Here is a 19,943-nt window from a genome sequence, read left to right as displayed (position 1 = left end):
CTAGACGGGGAGTGAATTCAGGATCTTGGTACTTATAGAACAGACTGGTTCAATAGAAAAAGCAATTAAAAGAATCAACCTTCTCAATCAGGTTGGATTCCTGGTTTACAAGCTGCGTCAGCTTCTGCAGGTTTGCATCCACCACATCTTCTAAGAGGCCAGCATAAAAAAAAACGCAGAACAAAGTAGCAGCAAGAGGAGCGTTTCAGCAACAGTGAGACAAAAGAGTATGCATGCAATGAATTATTACACGCCTAGAGATTGGGGCCCTTATAAAGCAACATTTGCAAATCCCATCGTAATCAGGCTATATTAACATTGTTCAATTAAAAAAAATGAAACAATGCATTCAAAAGCAAACCATAGGCTGGAAATTGATCAAAAACCACCACCACCGGTTTGCCACCCAAAAAACCGCGATGACTCTGCTATTAAGACCGGCGGAAAATTCATGAAAAGGAAAAAAATCCACCCGGCGAGAAAAATCGGCATTGTACAAGGATTCGCGGCGGAAAACACGATTCTCGTCATCTTTAGTCCGAGGCTGATTACCGCTACAAGTTGGGAAAATAACAAAAAATTGTTTTTCAAAAAACAAAAAATTTTTTAAAAACATTTTTTTTTAAATCATAAAACATTCACAAGACCCTTTTGTACTGAATCGCTGAAAAAGTATTTTTTTAAAACTTCAACTTACCGTTTTTGCAGGGTTTCATACCTACCGCCGTACCAAAGGCTGCTCCGACTGGATTTTCCCGCCGGTTTTTTTCCCCATCTACGGGTCACCGCTGTGATCAAACTAGGGCGGAACGTTTTTTTTTGTTGAGTGTTGCACACCGGTGGTCCGCTCCCCAGCGATATTTCAAAACTGCCGGTGGAACACTTTAATGAATTTCCCACAGGGTGGGTTTCCACCCAAAATGAAGAAATACTGTCGAAAAACGCGGCGGAAGGCTGATGAAATTCCAGCCCTATTTGCTTAAATATCTGATCTATACAAAGAGCTCTTTCTATGCATTTCAGATTCTACAACACCATCAATGTATCTTGGAAGTCAACAGAAAGAATGTTCAGAGCCAAGATTAAGCACAAATATGAAGTCCATGACTGGATTTCTGTCCCTGTGAAAATATACCATCTCTCCAAGGGGAAGGAGAGAAGGACAAGAATTTAGACTTATGGCATTCTTCTCTGGTAAGTTGCCTCATTAATACTGTATGTGAATTTTCTTTTTAATTAAACTTGCACTGCTTTGCTGGAATCCTGGCTTCAAAAAGGGACATTAATTAAAAAAAACTCAGCAATTTGAGTAAAATGAAGCAGTGCATTTAAAAGCACCCTAGGATGCATCCAAGCTTGCTGAGAGAAGTAAGGGTGGAAATGGCAGAGGATCTGGCCACAATCTTCCAATCCTTAGGATGTGAGAGTGGTGTCATAGGATTGCAAATGTTATACCCCTGTTCAAATAAGGAGGGGGCGGGACGAACCCGGCAATTACAGGCCAGTCTGCCTAACGTCAGTGAGGTGGAAAGCTTTAGAGACAATGGGCTCAATTTTCCCCAGTATTTGCGCCTTTTTTTTTTGGAGTAGGCTGCTTTTTCTGGCCTAACTTAAAAATCCCCAATCAATTTGCACCAGTGTAACTCATTTAATTATTTTTTTCTTTAGTTAAGTTTTTTTTTCTCAAAAGAGGGCATTACCAGCCACTTACACCAATTCTGGCCATTTAGGCAACTTTGGCCAGCTGGTGGTTACTCTATTTCTACTTAGGCCAGCGTATGTGGACCCTCGAGAAAACCCTTGGAGAGTTAAAAAAAATCGGCGCAGGCAAGTACATCGGAGGCCATTCGGCCTGGGCTAGGGGCGGGAAGCCAAGTGGACTAGGACTGGCACTCACTCGGAGACTGGAGAGGTTCGGCGGGGGAGGGACGGAGCAATCTGACTGGCAGGCACGCACTTAGTCTCTCCCTTGTCCACTCTACTAGTTACATCCTCAAAAAATTCCTGAAGACTTGTCAAGCATGATTTCCCTTTCATAAATCCATGCTGACTTGGACTGATCCGGTCACTGCTTTCCAAATGCACTGCTATTACATCTTTAATCATTGATTCCAACATTTTCCCCACTACCGATGTCAGGCTAACCGGTCTATAATTCCCCGTTTTCTGTCTTCCTCCTTTTTTAAAAAGTGGGGTTACATTTTTTTAAATCCAGTCAGTGGAAGAAACGTACTTTAAGCCATTAACAAACTGCATCCTCATTGGAACAGGAGCAGGGCATTCAGACCCTCAAGCCCATTCTGCCATTCAATTAGATCATGGCTGATCTGTATCTTAACTTCATCTACCCGCCTTGGTTCCGTAACTGAATAACCTTGCCTAACAAAAAAAATCTATCAATCCCAATTTTGGAATTGTTAATTGTCCTAACCTCAAGGGGGCACAGATTCAGAATAAGGGGTCGCCCATTTAAAACGGAAATGAGGAGGAATTTCTTCTCTCAGAGGGTCGGGAATCTTTGGAATTCTCTACCTCAGGGAGCTGTGGAGGCTGGGTCATTGAATGTATTAAAGGTGGAGATAGGCAGATTTTTGAATAAGGGAGTCAAGAGTTATGGGGAGCGGGCGGGGAATTGGAGCTGAGCCCGGGATCAGATCAGCCATGATCTTATTGAATGGCGGAGCAGGCTCGAAGGGCCAAATGGCCTACTCCTGCTCCTATTTCTTATGTTCGCAACAACTTTTCGGGGGAAAAGAGTTCCAGATTTCCACTAACCTGTGTGTGAAGAAGTGCTTCCTGACATCACCTCTGAATGACCAAGCTGCCATTTTAAAATAATGCCCCTTTTTTCTGGACATCCCACCAGAGGAAATAGTTTCTTTCCGTCTACCCTATCAAATCCTTTAATCATCTTAAACACTTGAATTAGATCACTCCTTAATCTTCTACATTCAAGGGAATACAAGCCGAGCCTGTGCAACCTGCCCTCATAATTTAACCCTTTTAGCCCCGGTATCGTTTTGGTGAATCTGCAGAGAACACCCTCCAAGGCCAATATATCCTTCCTGAGGTACAATACCCATAACGGAGCACACTGCTTCAGATGGGGTTTAAGCATGGCTCTGCACAGCTGGAACATAGCACTGCAGGCCCTTTGTATTCCAGCTCTCTAGAGCTAAAAGCCAACATTCCAATAGTTAAAATTATTTTTTGTACCTGTCCACCAGCTTTCAGCGATTTCTGTTCTTGGACCTCAAAATCTCTCTGCTCACCCACAGCTCCTAGCTTGTCACCATTTAGAAAATTCTCGGGGGCCAAAATTGCCACTCGCCCCGATTGGGGGAGTTAACATTACGGGGCTGGGACTTTTATCGCCTGGCCAAGAAGTCCCGCCCTGACGAGGAATTGGGCCGTGTGCCCCTCAAAAGGAAGTCGTGAATGCCCTCAGGTGCTCCCCTTCCTTGGAGAGGCGCTCCCTGGGGTGGCAGCGTGACGCTGATTTAAGGGCCATTGCGCACTCTAGGCCACCGCTACTAGGCACCCAGGGTGGCAATCGAGCGGGCCAGCAGCCTGGCACCCATAACGGAGTGCCGGGCTGCATGATGGCGGCTTGGTCGTCGCCAAGGCCGCCATTGTCGAGCCGGCGCAAGAGGCGGCTGACAAACAAAAGTGACAGCCCGCGGTGCTAAAGGTCTCCCCTTTAAGGGACGCCACGGCGGCGGATGTCCGCCAGCTTTGCAACCCGCGCAATCAGCCTCGCGGCCTGCGGGGCACAAAGGGGTCGGCGTGCATGGCGATTACGTCATCGCTGGGAGTGTGCCGGCCCGGGGCGGTAATCGTAGGGAACGGCGCTGCTGGAACAGCATTCCCCCCAAACCCCCGGAGGAGCTAGCCACCCTCCCCCCCCAGGCAAAAACGCCATTGCGTCCCGTTGGCGCCCCCCCGGAGGCACTAACAGGGTTACAATAAGGGGCAATTTCATCCCCTCCGTCTTTCTTGGGTCCAAAGATGATGACCTCACATTGAACTCCATCTGCTACAGTTTTGCCATGACTGATGCATTACTCCAATATCACAAATGATGCCATTATAAAAAAAACTGGCTTACAGTAAAATCTGTAACTATTTCCAGTGAAATCCATAGATATGTAACTTTGATGCAAGTACATGCTTGGCGAAAGCAAATAGTTACCAAATCTCCTCACCTAACAAATTATCGCTATATCCATTCCTGGACTATTTTACATGTTGCATGTAACAGGACATTGTATTCCTACTGAAATGCTGCATAGATCTGGAATAAGTTGGGTTTGGTGTGTACTGTATTCCACCCACCATGCCCAGTGACTCACCTGCAGAGCTTTGTATGAAGTACTGAGTCAGGATGTTGTCACAGAAGTGACACAGGTTTTGGAGCTGTTGCAAGTGCTTCTGGAGGTGAGCATTAGGCAGCTCGGCTTTATATAGAGGAGCAAGAAATCCAAATGCGAAGGCATCAAAACTGGTTGGTCTAAAGATAAAACAATGAAAACTCAAGTTATAAAACAATGGCAATTCTGACAGTTGTTACTGCTCAGGCTTTTTCCTCAATACATTTGTCCTGTGTTCTTGGTTAATTTAAAAAGTGGGAACATTTTAAATGTAAGCCTATATACTTCTGTTGTGAGATTAAAAGCAGCCCGAATCACTTGGTTCACATTATAATTCCCACCATGCACCAGATCGACTCCTTAAAAATGCAGTAAGCATTTTACTATTAAGATAAAGAGCACCAGCCTTTCAGCTGCACTTCTCTCCCCACATTAATAATTCAATGTCCTTAAGAATCCATCTATGTCATCCCCTTCCTTATAATTTGCAACAGCATTAAATGCAGTTGTTATTTTGTGGCAGTTACCAGCCTGCTTTCTACCAATTTGTGAGCACTCCAGTGCTGCTGTTTCTTATTTCCCACCTTGCAGGAACGTTCCTTTTCCTTGTCCTCGTACGGAAGCTGATGCTCCTTATCTTCGGCCTTGTACCTACACCACATCGTGTCCTCTTCTTCCAACATCAGTCTACACATTTCAGCGCTGGCTTTTCTCGACTGTCGGGCAAAGTTACTTCTACTGTCCCCATTTTCCGTGCTTATAATAGCTGCTTTTTGTTTTTGATAACTCACTTTAATTGAAGCTTTAAATAGCCTGTATGGTCTGAGATATTTAGACCACAATAGCTGCCATTAACTGTTACATTGGGCTTCCCCCCCGCCCTGCCCCCAAAACACTATTTCTTGTGTTCATTGCAAACGGTAGTTTCCATATATAAACAAGAGTCTGATATCATCTGGCCCATGTATGGGATCTAATCCCAGCATTAACAATTAACCTCTATATAATACAGCAGCGATCACATGGGGTGACCACGGCATTCCTAAAGGCAGTAAAAAAAACTGCACAAGGCTAAAATTCCTTTGTCAGATTTATTTACAAGTTTGTTCATATTCAGAAGCAAGTATACAAGATACTGAGTCATTGCAATATCTAAAAACTAAAAGCCCTTTTAAAAGATATTTCTTATACAGCTTGAAAAGAAACAGGACTTTTGCATTAAATATGTAGACCGTTGCAATGCAAATACTGTATGCGGATGATATGAATTTGCAGTCCACCCACATTAGATCTTTTGCCGGAACTAAAGAAAATTTCCCAGTACTTAAGCTGTCCAAAAGCATCTGAAGTCAGAGCTATCAATCACCCATGATTAAAGACACAATGATGCGTACTAATTTATAATTCCTATGTTACAACAGTGACTACACTTTAAAAAAATTTAGCTTCATTGGCTGCAAAGTGTTCTAGGACATCTGGTGGTCGTGAAAGGCACTGTATAAATGCAAGTCTTTCTTCTTTATAGAATACGGATGAGCGGGTGCTTACACATTACCTTGTTTCAGAGGATCTGTTAATGGCTTGGCCACGTATAGTTTAATTAACATCTGTATAACAACCCCCAGATATATGATACATATTAATTTTAGAGCTTTCATTTGGAACACGAACATAAGAACATACGCATTAGGAGCAGGAGTAGGCCATAAGGCCCCTCAGGCCTGCTCCGCCATTCAATAAGATCATGGCTGATCTCTGACCTCAACTCCACTTTCCCATCCAATCCCTATATCTCTTGATTCCCCATGAGTCCAAAAATCTATCTACTCCAGCCTTGAATATATTCAATCACTCAGCCTCCACAGCTCTCTGGGGCAGAGAATTCCAAACATTCACAACCCTCCGAGTGACGAAATTCCTCCTCATCTTAGTCTTAAATGGTCAACCCCTTATCCTGATACTATGTCCCCTAGTTCTGGACTCTCCAGCCTGGGGAAACAACCTCTCAGCATCTACCCTGTCAATCCCCCTCAGAATCTTATATGTTTCATATAAAGAAAAAAAAGGCAGCTTTCATGTTAACTCTAGCTAATTCAAAATTGTATGAAATAAAATACAGAAGTCTAACAATTTTGTCATTACAGTATTCTAACTTTATTTTAACACATCTAAAATACGGACAAAAATAATGGCCCTGAATTTGCGATCGGAGCCTTGCTGCGGGGAAATGCCTCCGATCCGCAAATAAAATGCCCGCGTACCTGGTGGTCCAGAAGGTACGGAGATTCGCGGTGCTGGACCTCTCCGGATACCTGTGCGTAGAGGTCCACGTACTTCAGGGGCGCATGCGGTTCCCAAGCACACCTGGGATCACATGGGCTGGCCCAACCAATAAAAGAAGGGAATCTCCATTCATGGCTTATGGGGATTCTGTATGTACAGAACTGTCACAAGTATGAATGGGAATACACCCAAAAATACAACTACACAAATAAATTAAACCATTACATATTTTAAATTAATTAAAATGGAATTTAAGTATTTAAAACAAAGTTATTTTTCTGTAAAATAAACATACATGTTTTAAAGGGGCTAAAACAATAAACTTACCTTATTTTACAGGGTTTTTTTTAATGTATAAATGATTGATAAAATTTGTTTTTTTAAATCTCTTAAGCTCAGGCGTAAGAATTTCATGGGCATTCACTGGGCAAATAGCCCAACTCTCTGCCCGCGATGCCCTCTTTCTGGGGATGCGTTGGATCGGTCAAGACATTCTTGTCAGATCGCAAGTTACAGGTTTTCGCGGAACTTGCTCGGTCCATATGGGTGCTTACACGCCTCGTAGAAATTACGGCCCATTCAGTTTACAGAAGTTCTAGAAGCATACACAAGTGCAATTTAAAAACAATAGATCCCTGCAGATCCAAAAAAGCTGCATGATGTAGATGTGCCTTGCAGATCTACATTCGAGTACATGCAATCCTTTAGTGATCCATGATCTAGTTGTAAATAGAAACATAGAAAATAGGTGCAGGAGTAGGCCATTCAGCCCTTCAAGCCTGCACCACCATTCAATACGATCATGGTTGTTCATGCAACTTCAGTACCCCATTCCTGCTTTCTCTCCATACCCCTGATCCCTTTAGCCGTAAGGGCCACATCTAACTCCCTTTTGAATATATCTAATGAACTGGTCTCAACAACTTTCTGTTGTTCCACAGGTTCACAATTCTCTGAGTGAAGAAGTTTCTCCTCATCTTGGTCCTAAATGGCTTACCCCTTATCCTTAGACTGTGACTCCTGGTTCTGGACTTCCCCAACATCGGCAACATTTTTCCTACATCTAACCTGTCTAATCCCATCAGAATTGTATATGTTTCTGAGATCCCCTCTCATTCTTCTAAATTCCAATGAATATAAGCCTAGTCGATCCAGTCTCTCCTCATATGTCAGTCCTGCCATCCTGGGAATCAGTCTGGTGAACCTTCGCTGCACTCCCTCAATAGCAAGAATGTCCTTCCTCTGATTAAGAGACCAAAACTGCACACAATACTCGAGGTGTGGTCTCACCAAGGCCCTGTACAACTGCAGCAAGACCTCCCTGCTCCTATACTTAAATCCTCTCGCTATGAAGGCCAACATGTCATTTGCCTTCTTCATCACCTGCTGTACCTGCATGCCAACTTTCAATGACTGATGTACCATGACACTCAAGTCTCATTGCACCTCCCCTTTTACTAATCTGTCACCATTCAGATAATAATCTGCCTTCCTGTTTTTGCCCCCAAAGTGGATAACCTCACATTTATCCATATTATACTGCATCTGCCCACTCACCTAACCTGTCCAAGTCACCCTGCAGCCTCTTAGCATCCTCCTCACAGCTCGCACTGCCACCCAGCTTAGTGTGATCTGCAAACTTTGAGATATTACATTCAATTCCTTTGTCTAAATCATTAATATATATTGTAAATAGCTGGGGTCCCAAATGAGAAAATATGCAGCATTATTTCACTGTGCTTATCCATATGGGTCAAGTGGACAGTAGGTGTAAACACTCCACTGTTGTTCTGCAGTTGACTTCCCTTTGAAATATTTTAAACAATACAGTATATCTTCCATTATCTGTTGTAGCAAAGAGTTTTGCCTCTTCTCTCCCCCTCTCTCTCCCCCACTCCACTTCTCCCCATTCCCCACTAATTAGATAATCAAGGGCTCAATTGCCATCGTGGGGTGAGTGCCAGGAGGGGCAACTGTACTGGTTCGGAGTCAGGAGAAACTCCACGTCAATTCTGGGGAGACCATCGAGGAGATGGATAATCAAGGCACTGATTAGAGGGGTTCAGTATATAGTTTATATCTTTTCCCCCACAGAAAGTGCAGCTTATCTGGAAATTTGCTGGAAGCATTTCGTCCCCTTCAATACTCACATTTTGCCAAAGAAGAAATCTGATGCACCCAATCTGTAGGATAGAAGGTTCAGACACTCTTTGGCATCTCTGTAGATCTGTTCAAATCATGCCAAAGAATCATAATTGAGACATTTATACAGTTAAATCAAATTGTAATTCTTAAACATGCATCAATATAAAACCAGAATGGCATTGGATAATGTGCGAGATATTTAACCTCTCTTGATTCCTGAAATAATTTGTACGTTTCCACATTTTTATGTTCAACTGTAGACAGGAAGAGTTGGCGGGCTATTCAACTGCAAGGTGAATTACAGTCAAGCCCAATTCTGTCCTTACATGTGCACTTTACAGCAGGAGTCTACAGATGGTGATCAGGATGAATCACGGCAGTTTATTTTAATCTCCCTATCCCAGGGTCACGGATGCCAACTGCAGTATCCTTACCACCCACTTATTCAGCATAGACCAGGGATCAAATGAGAGATCTTTCAGCTTTCAAGGCATTTTCTAAAGCTATGACGTCCTGATGCATTCTTTAACCATGTTATTTTTTTTAAAAAAGTTCTCAAAACTAACGACGAACTAAATCGGTGACTGATCAGAACTCACAATCAAAGCAAAGCAAAAAAGGTTTACAAGAAGCTTGGATTGAAAAGTCAAGGCTGGAGATAGCTAAAGTGTGGACAAAAGTTTCAGTGGCAGTGGGGGTGGGGGCACCGGGGCAAGCAATATTGCAGAAGTAGAGGTTAGCCATCTTGCTATTGGATAAAATACATGGGCCCCGAAATTGGTGAAAGTTAAGTTCTGCCCACTGAGATCCTGACGGTACTTTGGGCGGCAGTTTCATGGAAAAATCTTGGAAAGACTACCCGGCGGCAAAAATGGGACTTATGCCTCAAATTTGTGCGTCAGCGGGCGGTAGCTCCCATTCTCAGCAGCAAATGCAATGCTCGGCAAAGTACCGCTGAGGATGGAGTCTGGCCCAGGGAGGGGGGAAAACTGATAAAGTTAAACATTTTCACAAAATAAAAAACACTAGAAATCCTTCAGGGGGCCCTACCCACCTGAATCCCTGCAAAAGATAGAAAGAAGTGGACCAATCTTTTTTTTGCAGGTCTTCATACTTACCGTTGAGGTAAGACCTGCCTCCACACGGCGGTCTTTTCCCCTGCTGGAGTGAAGGACTGTCCAGACCAAACTGGCAGCGGACGATCCCCTGCCGTCTTCTCTCCCCGCCGGCAGGAGGCCTCCATCAAACTCCGTCGGAGGGGAGAGCGCCCAGAAAACTCGGCGGCAGCAGACAGTAAGTCCACCAATTTCGGCCCCATAGAGTTTAAAATTTAACTACCAGTTGAACAGCAAGTCAAGGTTTCTTGCCATCTGATTCAACCTGTGAGAGTGTCTGTGGAGGGGGATGGAACTGATGCATAAGTACAGAGCTTTTGGCAGAAAACGAGTAAGATGGCTTAGGTCTGCCCAATGTTGAATTGGAGGATGTCATGCACAATGTCTTGATGTCAAACAATTTGATAACAGAGATGGTCATGGAGGCGACCCTTTTTGAAACACTTTTTAAAGGGCATCACTAGTGTTTGAGGTGCTAAAGTAGCCATAGAGTTACTTGTGGAAATCATTTTTTTGACCCATCTAACTCATTCTTCCATAGACACCTACAGTACCTGCATCACAGCCACTTGAATTTTTGGCTCTATTGCTCTATCTGGTAGACCATTCCATACATCTTTGGAACAGAGAAAGCAGAGGGGAGACCTGATTGAGGTGTATAAAATTATGAGGGGCCTGGATAGAGTGCATAGGAGGCACCTATTTCCCCCACCAGAGGGGTCAACAACCAGGGGGCATAGATTTAAAGTAATTGGTAAAATGATTAGAGGAGCACTTTTTTCACCCAGAGGGTGGCGGGGGTCTGGAACTCAGTGTGTGAAAGGGTGGGAGAGGCAGAAACCCTCATCACATTTAAAAAGTACTTGGATATGCATTTAAAGTGCTGTAACCTGCAAGGCTACAGACCAAGAGCTGGAAAATGGGATTAGGCTGGATAGATCTTTCTCGGCCAGCATAGACACGATGGACCAAATGGCTTCCTTCTGTGCTGTAAATTTTTATGATTCTATGTCAATCACTCGAAAATTCTGATCTATTTGCCAATTCCTCGAAATAGTACTCAGGATCAATCTTCTCTATTCCATTCTATTTGGCCCATTAAGGGCAAGGTAGCATAGTGGATGCTCATAGAAACGTTTAAAATTCTGATGGGTTTGGACAGGTTAGATACAGGAAGAATGTTCCCAATGTTGGGGAAGTCCAGAACCAGGGGTCACAGTCCAAGGATAAGGGGTAAGCCATTTAGGACCGAGATGAGGAGTAACTTCTTCACCCAGAGAGTGGTGAACCTGTGGAATTCTCTATCACAGAAAGTTGTTGAAGCCAACTCACTAAATATATTCAAAAAGGAGTTAGATGTAATCCTTACTACTAGGGGGATCAAGGTGTATGGCAAGAAAGCAGGAATGGGGTACTGAAGTTGCATGTTCAGCCATGAACTCATTGAATGGCGGTGCAGGCTCGAAGGGCCGAATGGCCTACTCCTGCACCTATTTTCTATGTTTCTATGCATTACTAGACTAGTAATCCAGAGGCCTGAACTAAAGATCCAGAGACACAATTTCAAATCCCACCACGGCAGCCGTGGAATTTAAATTCAATTAATTTTTTAAATCTGGAAGAAGAAACTAGCATCCATGATGGTGACCATGAAACTATTGGATTGTCATAAAAACCCATCTGGTTCACTAATGTCCTTTAGGGAAAGAAATCGTCTGTTCTTACCCGGTCTGGCCTATATGTGACTCCAGAATGACAGCAATGTGGTTGACTCTTAACTGTCCTCTGAAATGGCCTAGCAAGCCACTCAGTTGTATGAGGCGCCTCACTACTACCTTTGAGGGCAATCAGGCACAGGCAATAAATATCTGCCGTGCCAGCCACATCCACATCCCATGAATTATTGTTTCAAGGCAGACTCATATCTCTACAAAAACTCTTCCCATTCTCCTCCTTTAAAAGATGAAGGGGTAGTTCCCAACCCGTTTCGGTGGTTTTTAAACCGCAGCTGTGGTTCAGGTCGCCTCTTGAGCAACAGTTGGCTCTTTGGTTTTCTCTCCAATCCGGAACCCGATCATAATGGGGGCGGTGACTACACCTGAAGGGCAAAGACCTGGCGGTGACAGCAACTGAGGGGCGGAAGGTGGGTACGGAGCGGAGTGACTGCCGTGATGACATCATCATGGCGCCACGTCACCACGGCTCTCCTCTTCACTTTAAAAAAAATACAGGGAGGGTTGCGGCCGGGCCAGCGGCTTGGCACCCAAGACGGGGTGCTAGGCTGCCTGTTGGCGGCCTGGCCGAAACTATGGGCATAATTGTCGGGCCAACATGGCAAACGGGCCAAAAAAAACATGGTGGCAGTGGAAGTGCATCCTCCCCTTTAAGGGAAGCCGCACCACTGCTGCAGAAGGCCACAGCCTCACTGGACCACAGGGGGGAAAAAAATTGCTTTGGCACTGCTGGGTGGACCGAAGATTTTCCATGAGGAATGTAGCCGTCCGGGGGGGGGGGGTAGATCGGCGGCGTGCATGTAAGATAGATAGTCAGCAGTGGGGGGAAAAAAATTGGGACGCCACCGGGAAAACTCGGCAGGGCAATTGGGCTACAAGCGGCCATTTCACAAAAAGCCGGAGGTTTGCCGTGGTAACCGGCCTTGAAGAGAGGGGCAATTTCGGCCCCGATGTGTCCAAGTTTTTCTAAACTGTCCTCCTAACATTTCTTCTGGCATGAGGAATCAGCCTTGTGGCCCTTCTCCGCAATGCTTCCAGGGCTTGAAAAGGTTTCTCTTGTGCCCCAGTGACCAGAACTGAATGTGGTATTCAACGTCCAGCCTGACTAACAGCCATTTATATAGCACCTTCAATGCAAGGTGGTTCAGACAGGCATATGGGAAACAGATGCTAAGCCAGGAAAGGAATGATTAAAAGAGATGACCAAATTAACCAACTCCAGACCATGCCATAATTGGGGTGTAAGCTATTCCATATCCCACTTAGACAGAACAAGAGTCTTGGCTGCTGTTGCGCTACACTTGATTTTGTGTGCTTTGGACGGTTTAAATTGATTAAGCTGTGGTGTAAAATTATATTGGTTTATAGACAGCTGAAACTCAAATAACAAAAGTAGCAGTACATGTTTTATAATCATCATCATCATCATAGGTAGTCCCTCGGAATCGAGGAAGACTTGCTTCCACTCTTAACATGAATTCTTAGGTGGCTGTACTGTCCAATACGAGAGCCACAGTCTCTGTCACCAGGTGGGACAAACAGTTATTGAGGGAAGGATGGGTGGGACTGGTTTGCCGCACGCTCTTTCCGCTGCCTGCGCTTGATTTCTGCATGCTCTCAGTGATGGGACTCGAAGTGCTCAGCGCCCTCTCGGATGCACTTCCTCCACTTAGGGCGGTCTTTGGCCAGAGATTGACTCCCAGGTGTCAGTGGGGATGTTGCACTTTATCAAGGAGGCTTTGAGGGTGTCCTTGTAACGTTTTGGCTCATTTGCCGTGAAGAAGTTCAGAGTAGAGCACTTGCTTTGGGAGTCTCGTGTCTGGCATGTGGACAATGTGGCCTGCCAGCGGAGCTGATCAAGTGTGGTTAGTGCTTCAACGCTGGGGATGTTGGCCTGGTCGAGGACACTAATGTTGCTGTGTCTGTCCTCCCAGAAGATTTATAAGATCTTGGAGACATAGTTGGTGGTATTTCTCCAGCGACTTGAGGTGTCTACTATACATGGTCCATATTTCTGAGCAATACAGAAGGGTGGGTATTACTACAGCCCTGTAGACCATGAGCTTGGTGGTAGTTTTGAGGGCCGGTCTTCAAACACTTTTCCTCAAGCGGCCGAAGGCTGCACTGGTGCACTGGAGACGGTGTTGGAACTTGTCAATGCCTGCTCTTGTTGACAGGAGGCTCCCAAGATATGGGAAGTGGTCCACGGTGTCCAGGGCCGCGCCGTGGATTTTGATGACTGGGGGGCAGTGCTGTGTAATGAGGACAGGCTGGTGGAGGACCTTTGTCTTACGGATGTTTAGCATAAGGCCTATGCTTTCGTACGCCTCAGTAAATACGTCGACTATGTCCTGGAGTTCAGCCTCTGTATGCACGCAGACGCAGACGTTGTCCGTGTACTGTAGCTCGATGACAGAGGTTGGGGTGGTCTTGGACCTGGCCTGGAGATGGCGTAGGTTGAAAAGCTTCCCACTGGCTCTGTAGTTTAGTTCCACTCCAGCGGGGAGCTTGTTGACGTGGTGGTGGAGCATGGCAGCGAGGGAGATTGAGAAGAGGGTTGGGGCGATGACGCAGCCCTGCTTGACCCCGGTCCGGACGTGGATTGGGTCTGTAATAGATCTGTTGGCAAGGATCACGGCCTGCATGTTGTCATGGAGCAGGTGGAGGATGGTGACGAACTTTTGGGGGCATCCGAAACGGAGGACGCTGCTCCATAGACCCTTACGGTTGAGTATCAAAGGTCTTTGTAAGGTCGAAGGCGGCCATGTATAAGGGCTGATGCTGTTCCCTGCAGCTGTCGCGCCACAAAGATCATGTCCATTGTGCCTCGTCGGGGACGAAATCCGCTCTGTGACTCCGGGAGGAGCTCCTCAGCCACAGGGAGAAGACGGTTGAGAAGGACTCTAGCGACAACCTTCCCAGTGGCTGATAGCAGGGATATTCCTCTGTAGTTGCCGCAGTCGGACTTGTCCCCTTTTTTAAAGATGGTCACGATTACTGCATCTCTGAAATCTCCCGGCATGCTCTCCTCCCTCCAAATGAGGGAGATGAGGTCATGTATTCGCGCCAGTAGTGCCTCTCCGCCATACTTCAATGTCTCGGCAGGGATTCCATCTGCTACCGAAGCCTTGTTGTTCTTAAGCTGCCTTATGGCTTTTTCTACCTCATGCAGTGTTGGGGTCTCACTGAGGTGGTGGCGGGTAGCATGCTGCGGGATGGAGTCAAGAATACTCGAGTCAAAGGCAGAGTCTCGGTTGAGGAGATCTTTGAAGTGTTCCTTCCAGCCTCGGTGTCTTTGATTTCCCGTTCTTGGCCAGCAGTGGGGTGGGGGCCTTGGGTGTTTGGAGCATAGGCGGCCTTGACTGCGATGAAGAATCCTCGCACATCATGGCTGTCGGCCAGCTGCTGTATCTCCTGAGCTTTCTCCATCCACCACCTGTTCTTTAGGTCCCAGGTTTTTTGTTGGACCTCAACCTTGAGCCGCCTGTAATGCTGCTTTGCTGCTCCCGAGTTGGGTTGTTGTTTAAGGCTCAGAAATGCCCTGCGCTTGTGATCTATTAGCTCTTGGATCTCCTGATCATTCTCATCAAACCAGTCCTGGTGTTTCCTGGTTGAGTGACCAAGTGTCTCTTTGCAGGCATTGGTTATGGAGGCCTGGAGGGCAGACTAAGCGCTGTGGGCATTGTGTCTCAGGGTCAAGGCATGCCAGGTTAGCTGTGAGGCACTGGCTGTATAGGGCTCTCTTAGCTGGGTCCTTAAGTGCCCTGGCATTTACTTTTTTGTGGCACGGCTTCTGCTGCCCCCTCCGCTTTGGGGCTATGTTGATGTCGATGATGGATCGGATTAGGCGGTGGTCCGTCCAGCTCCTGTCATGGCACAGGTGATGCGCACATTCTTGTGATCCCTGGCTTGGACGATGACATAGTCGAGCAGGTGCCAGTGTTTGGGGCGAGGGTGTTGTCACGATGCCTTGTATTTCACCCTCTGGCGGAACAAGGTGTTGGTGATAACAAGTTCGTGTTCAAGACATTTTATCAGGAGTAGGGAACCACTGGAGTTGGCTTTCCCCACTCCCTCTCTGCCAATCACGCCTCCCCAGAGGGCTGTGTCCTTGCCGACCCTGGCGTTGAAGTCATCAAGGAGGATCAGTTTGTCATCCGCGGGGGCGCAGGACAGGGATTTTGTGAGGTTGGAGTAGAAACCCTCTGTTGCATCGAGTGTTGGGGAATACGCACTGATGACTGTGGCGCATTGATTCCGGGATAGAGTGAGTCGAAGAGTCATGAGGCATTCGCTAACCCCACAGGGGGAGTCTTTAAGGCAGTCGACCAGCTCGTTTTTGATGGCAAAGCCGACTCCGTGGAGGCAGCGTTCTTCCTCTGGTTTCCCTTTCCAGAAGGTGTAATCTCCACCTTGTTCCTTGAGCTGGCCTTTCCCTGCCCACTAGGTCTCGCTTAGGGCGGCGATGTCGATATCAAAGCATCTAAGTTCCCAGGCAACTATGGCGATGCGCATTCCGGCTGGTCGCTGTTCAGGTTGTCCATGAGGGTCCTGACGTTCCAGGTCCCGAACTTCATGTTAAAGGAGTGGAATATGCCCATGCCAGAGTTCTTTTAAAGGGGGGTGGCCATTGCACACCGACTACCACACAGGCTTAGCTGAGCAATGTCTTGATCCAGCGGCAAAGGGCTCCAAGATGACTGGAGACCTGGCACTGCTATATGGGCCTAATTGCCTATGGCGAGATGTTGGCCGCAGGCTCAGCGCGGAGAAGCGCCCTTGATGGTAGGTGGTCCGAGGCTTGGTTGGGGGCAGGCATTGGGAGGGTCAGTGGCCCACTGGGGTTCAGAGTGGGGAGGTCAGGGGGGTCATGGCATGATGCTCACCACGTGCTGCAGGAGGAAAAGGAGAGCTCCTGTCGTCGCTGAAGGAGGAGGAGGTCACCTGTGGGGAAGGAGAGGCCCGATCGCCGCTGGACGAGTGAAGGCCCGGACGCATGGTCGGAGGCTCACCTGCTCGCCGGGCATCGTCGTGAATCGAGGACCCCAGTCGTCGTCACTGATGGGTGGTGTGGTGGGAAGCCTGAGGTAGCCTGATCTTATGGGATTCGCAGGGTTGGGTTTAGCATAGGGATTTAAGTGTTGAAGACCCCCTATTAGGGTCTATTAGGGCTAGGGGAAGTTTAGACAGTGGGAGGTGGGAGACTGAGGGTGGAAAGTTGCCGGATGGTAGCAAAATATGTTTATATTTTATAAACATCACGATTGACAACAGTTTATCCTATTTTTCTAATGAGAGGGGAAGGTGTAAAATAAATGCCTTCCAAAACGAAGTCAATTGGAATTTCTAACTTTAGCTTGTTCAATTAAATGGTTTTGTACTTTGTCCCATTTAGCGATTAGTGATCAGAACGCTCCCTTACCTGTGATTCTATCTCCTTGACATTGTAGAATGGCGGCTCTCCTCTGGTCAGGGCGATCTGATTCATTGCAGATCTTGACATCTGTCCTGGTAAGTAGAAGTTCAACGGGAAGGGGATTCTTGAAGCAAACCATGGTCGGGTCAGATTGCAATAATTCTCAATATCAACCCAGAAAGTGTGCAGCTGTACAGAAAGGTCATAAAACTTCATCTGTAAGTGCATGTATAAAACATTAAGTTCTAAACTTGTACAGTAAGTTGGCGCTCCTTAGGTAAGGCACAGCGAGATGTTTTTCCCCAGAATATTTTAAAGTTTAAATCAAGTTATTCTAGAATTTGATCTGGTTCAATGAGAAATGTAGAAGAGCATGCCAGGAGCAGCACCAGACATACCTAAAAATGAGATGCCAAGCTGGAGAAGTTGCAGCACAGGACTACATGCAAACTAAACAGTGGAAGCAGCTTGCTATAGACAGGGCTAAGCGACCCCACAATCAACGGATCAGATCAAAGCTCTGTAGTCCTGCCACATCCAGTCGTGAATGGTGGCGGACCATTAAACAACTAATGGGAGAAATGGAGGCTCCATGAATATCCCCATCCTCAATGATGGCAGAGCCAACGTCCGAGTGCAAAATACAAGGCTGAAGCGTTTCCAACCATCTTCAGCCAGAAGTGCCGAGTGGATGATTCACAGCACTCCTGGAGGTCCCCACCATCACAGAAGCTAGCCTTCCGGCAATTCGATTCACTCCACGTGATATCAAGAAACAGTTGAGCGCACTGGATACAACAAAGGCCATGGGTCCCGACAACATCCCAGCTATCGTGCTGAAGACTTGGGCTCCAGAACTAGCCGCGCTTCCAGCCAAGTTGTTCCAGTACAGCTACAACACTGGTATTTATCCTACAATGTGGAAAACTGCCCAGGAATGTCCGGTCCATAAAAAGGCTAAATCCAATCCATCTAATTACTGCCCCATCAGTCTACTCTCAATAATCAGCAAAGTGATGGACGTGTCATCGACAGTGCTATCAAGTGGCACTTACTCCCAATAACCTGCTCACTGAAGCTTAGTTTAGGATCACTCGGCTCTAGATCTCATTACAGCCTTGGTCCAAAATAGACAAGAGCAACTGCCCTTGAAATAAAGGCAGCATTTGACCGAGTGTGGCATCAAGGAGTCCCAGTAAAACTGAAGTCAATGGGAATCAGGGAGAAAACTCTCCACTGGTTGTTGGAGATCAATCATCACAGCCCAGGACGTCGCTGCAGGAGTTCCTCAGAGCAGTGTCCCAGGCCCAATCATCTTCAGCTGCTTCATCAATGACCTTCCCTCCATCATAAGGTCAGAAGTGGGGATGTTTGCTGATGATTACAGTGTCCAGTGCCATTCGCAACTCATCAGATAATGAAGCTGTCCATGCCCGCATGCAGCAAGACCTGGACGACATTCAGGCTTGGGCTGATAAGTAGCAAGTAACGTTCACGCCACAAGTGCCAGGCAATGATTATCCCCAACTAGCGAGAGTCTAACCACCACCCCTTGATATTCAACAGCATTACCATCACTGAATCCCCTACCATCAACATCCTGGGGATCACCATTGACCAGAAACTTAACTGGACCAGCCACATAAATACTGTGGCACAAGAGGAGGTCAAGGGCTGGGTATTCTGTGGCGAGTGTCTCACCTTCTGACTCCCCAAAGCCTTTCCACCATCTACAAGGCACAAGGCAGGAGTGTAATGGAATACTCTCCACTTGCCTGGATGAGTGCAGTTCCAACAATACTCAAGAAGCTCAACACCATCCAGGGCAAAGCAGCCTGCTTGATTAACACCCCATCCACCACCTTAAACATTCATTCCTTCCATCACTGGCGCACTGTGGCTACAGTGTGTACCATCTACAAGATGCACTGCAGCAACTCGCCAAGGCTTCTTCGGCAGCACCTCCCAAACCTGAGATCTCTACCACCAAGAAGTACAAGGGCAGCAGGCGCATGGGAGCACCATCAGCTGCCAGTTACCCTCCAAGTTACACACCATCCTGACTTGGAATAATATCGCCATTCCTTCATCGTCGCTGGGTCAAAATCCTGGAACTCACTCCGTAACAGTACTGTGGGAGCAACTTTGTATTCGGCAGTCCCCTGGAGTCCAGGATGACTTGCTTCCACATTAACACAAGTTCTAAGGTGACTAATGAGTCCAATGCGGGATCTACAGACTGAGTCATAGGTGGGGCAGCTGGTGTTTGAAGGGACAGGTGGGTGGGCTGCTTGGTTTGTCGTATGCTCCTTCCGCTGTTAGTACTTGGCCTCCATGTGCTCCCGACGAAGAAACTCAAAGTGTTCGGTGCTTTTTCGAATGCTTCGCCCCCATCTTGAGCAGACATGGACCAGGGATTCCAAAGAGTTGGTGGGGATGTTACAGTTTTTCAAGGAGGATTTGAAGGCATCCTTGAAGCATTTTCCCTGCTCTCCTGGGACTCGCTTGCCGTGACGGAGCTCGGAGTAGAGTGCTTGTTTCGGGAGTACCTTAACCACACGGCCTGCAGCGGTTCAAGGCGGTGGCTCACCACTACTTTCGCAAGGGCAATTAGAGATGGGCAATAAATGCTGGCCTTGCCAGCGACGCCCACATCCCGTGAACAAATAAAAAATATATAATTACTGACTCATAGAATGTGAATAATATGCATTATTCTAACAATCAATGACAATTTAAATTACTTGTATAAATAAATCAGTGAAGAAAGAAATCAGAAAATACAAAAAGTGCCATTGTTATACTAAGCCCATCAAAACAACTGCATATTAAGTGATTGTTATGGATTTAATGTCGAATTATGTAGGTACATTCTCAGGTC

General features: G+C 46.5%; 1 protein-coding gene across 4 annotated transcripts in view; it reads right to left on the bottom strand.

Annotated features, from left to right (window-relative positions):
- The window catches only part of mtx3 (metaxin 3), a 34,611-nt gene that overhangs the window by 4,020 nt on the left and 10,648 nt on the right, over nt 1–19,943 (bottom strand). For 3 of the 4 annotated variants that reach the window (XM_070879693.1, XM_070879701.1, XM_070879711.1), the window contains exons 5-8: nt 17,069–17,251; nt 8,804–8,880; nt 4,353–4,510; nt 80–150 (exon numbers count right to left, since the gene is read on the bottom strand). In XM_070879693.1, coding sequence (XP_070735794.1) covers nt 80–150; nt 4,353–4,510; nt 8,804–8,880; nt 17,069–17,251 — 489 coding nt within the window. The remainder of the gene's footprint in view (nt 1–79; nt 151–4,352; nt 4,511–8,803; nt 8,881–17,068; nt 17,252–19,943) is intronic. The other variant, XM_070879720.1, reaches the window with a different exon arrangement.

The sequence above is a fragment of the Pristiophorus japonicus genome, chromosome 1 (assembly GCF_044704955.1).
Source record: "Pristiophorus japonicus isolate sPriJap1 chromosome 1, sPriJap1.hap1, whole genome shotgun sequence".
NCBI lineage: Eukaryota > Metazoa > Chordata > Chondrichthyes > Pristiophoridae > Pristiophorus > Pristiophorus japonicus.
This window is presented reverse-complemented; position numbering and strand designations above follow the sequence as displayed.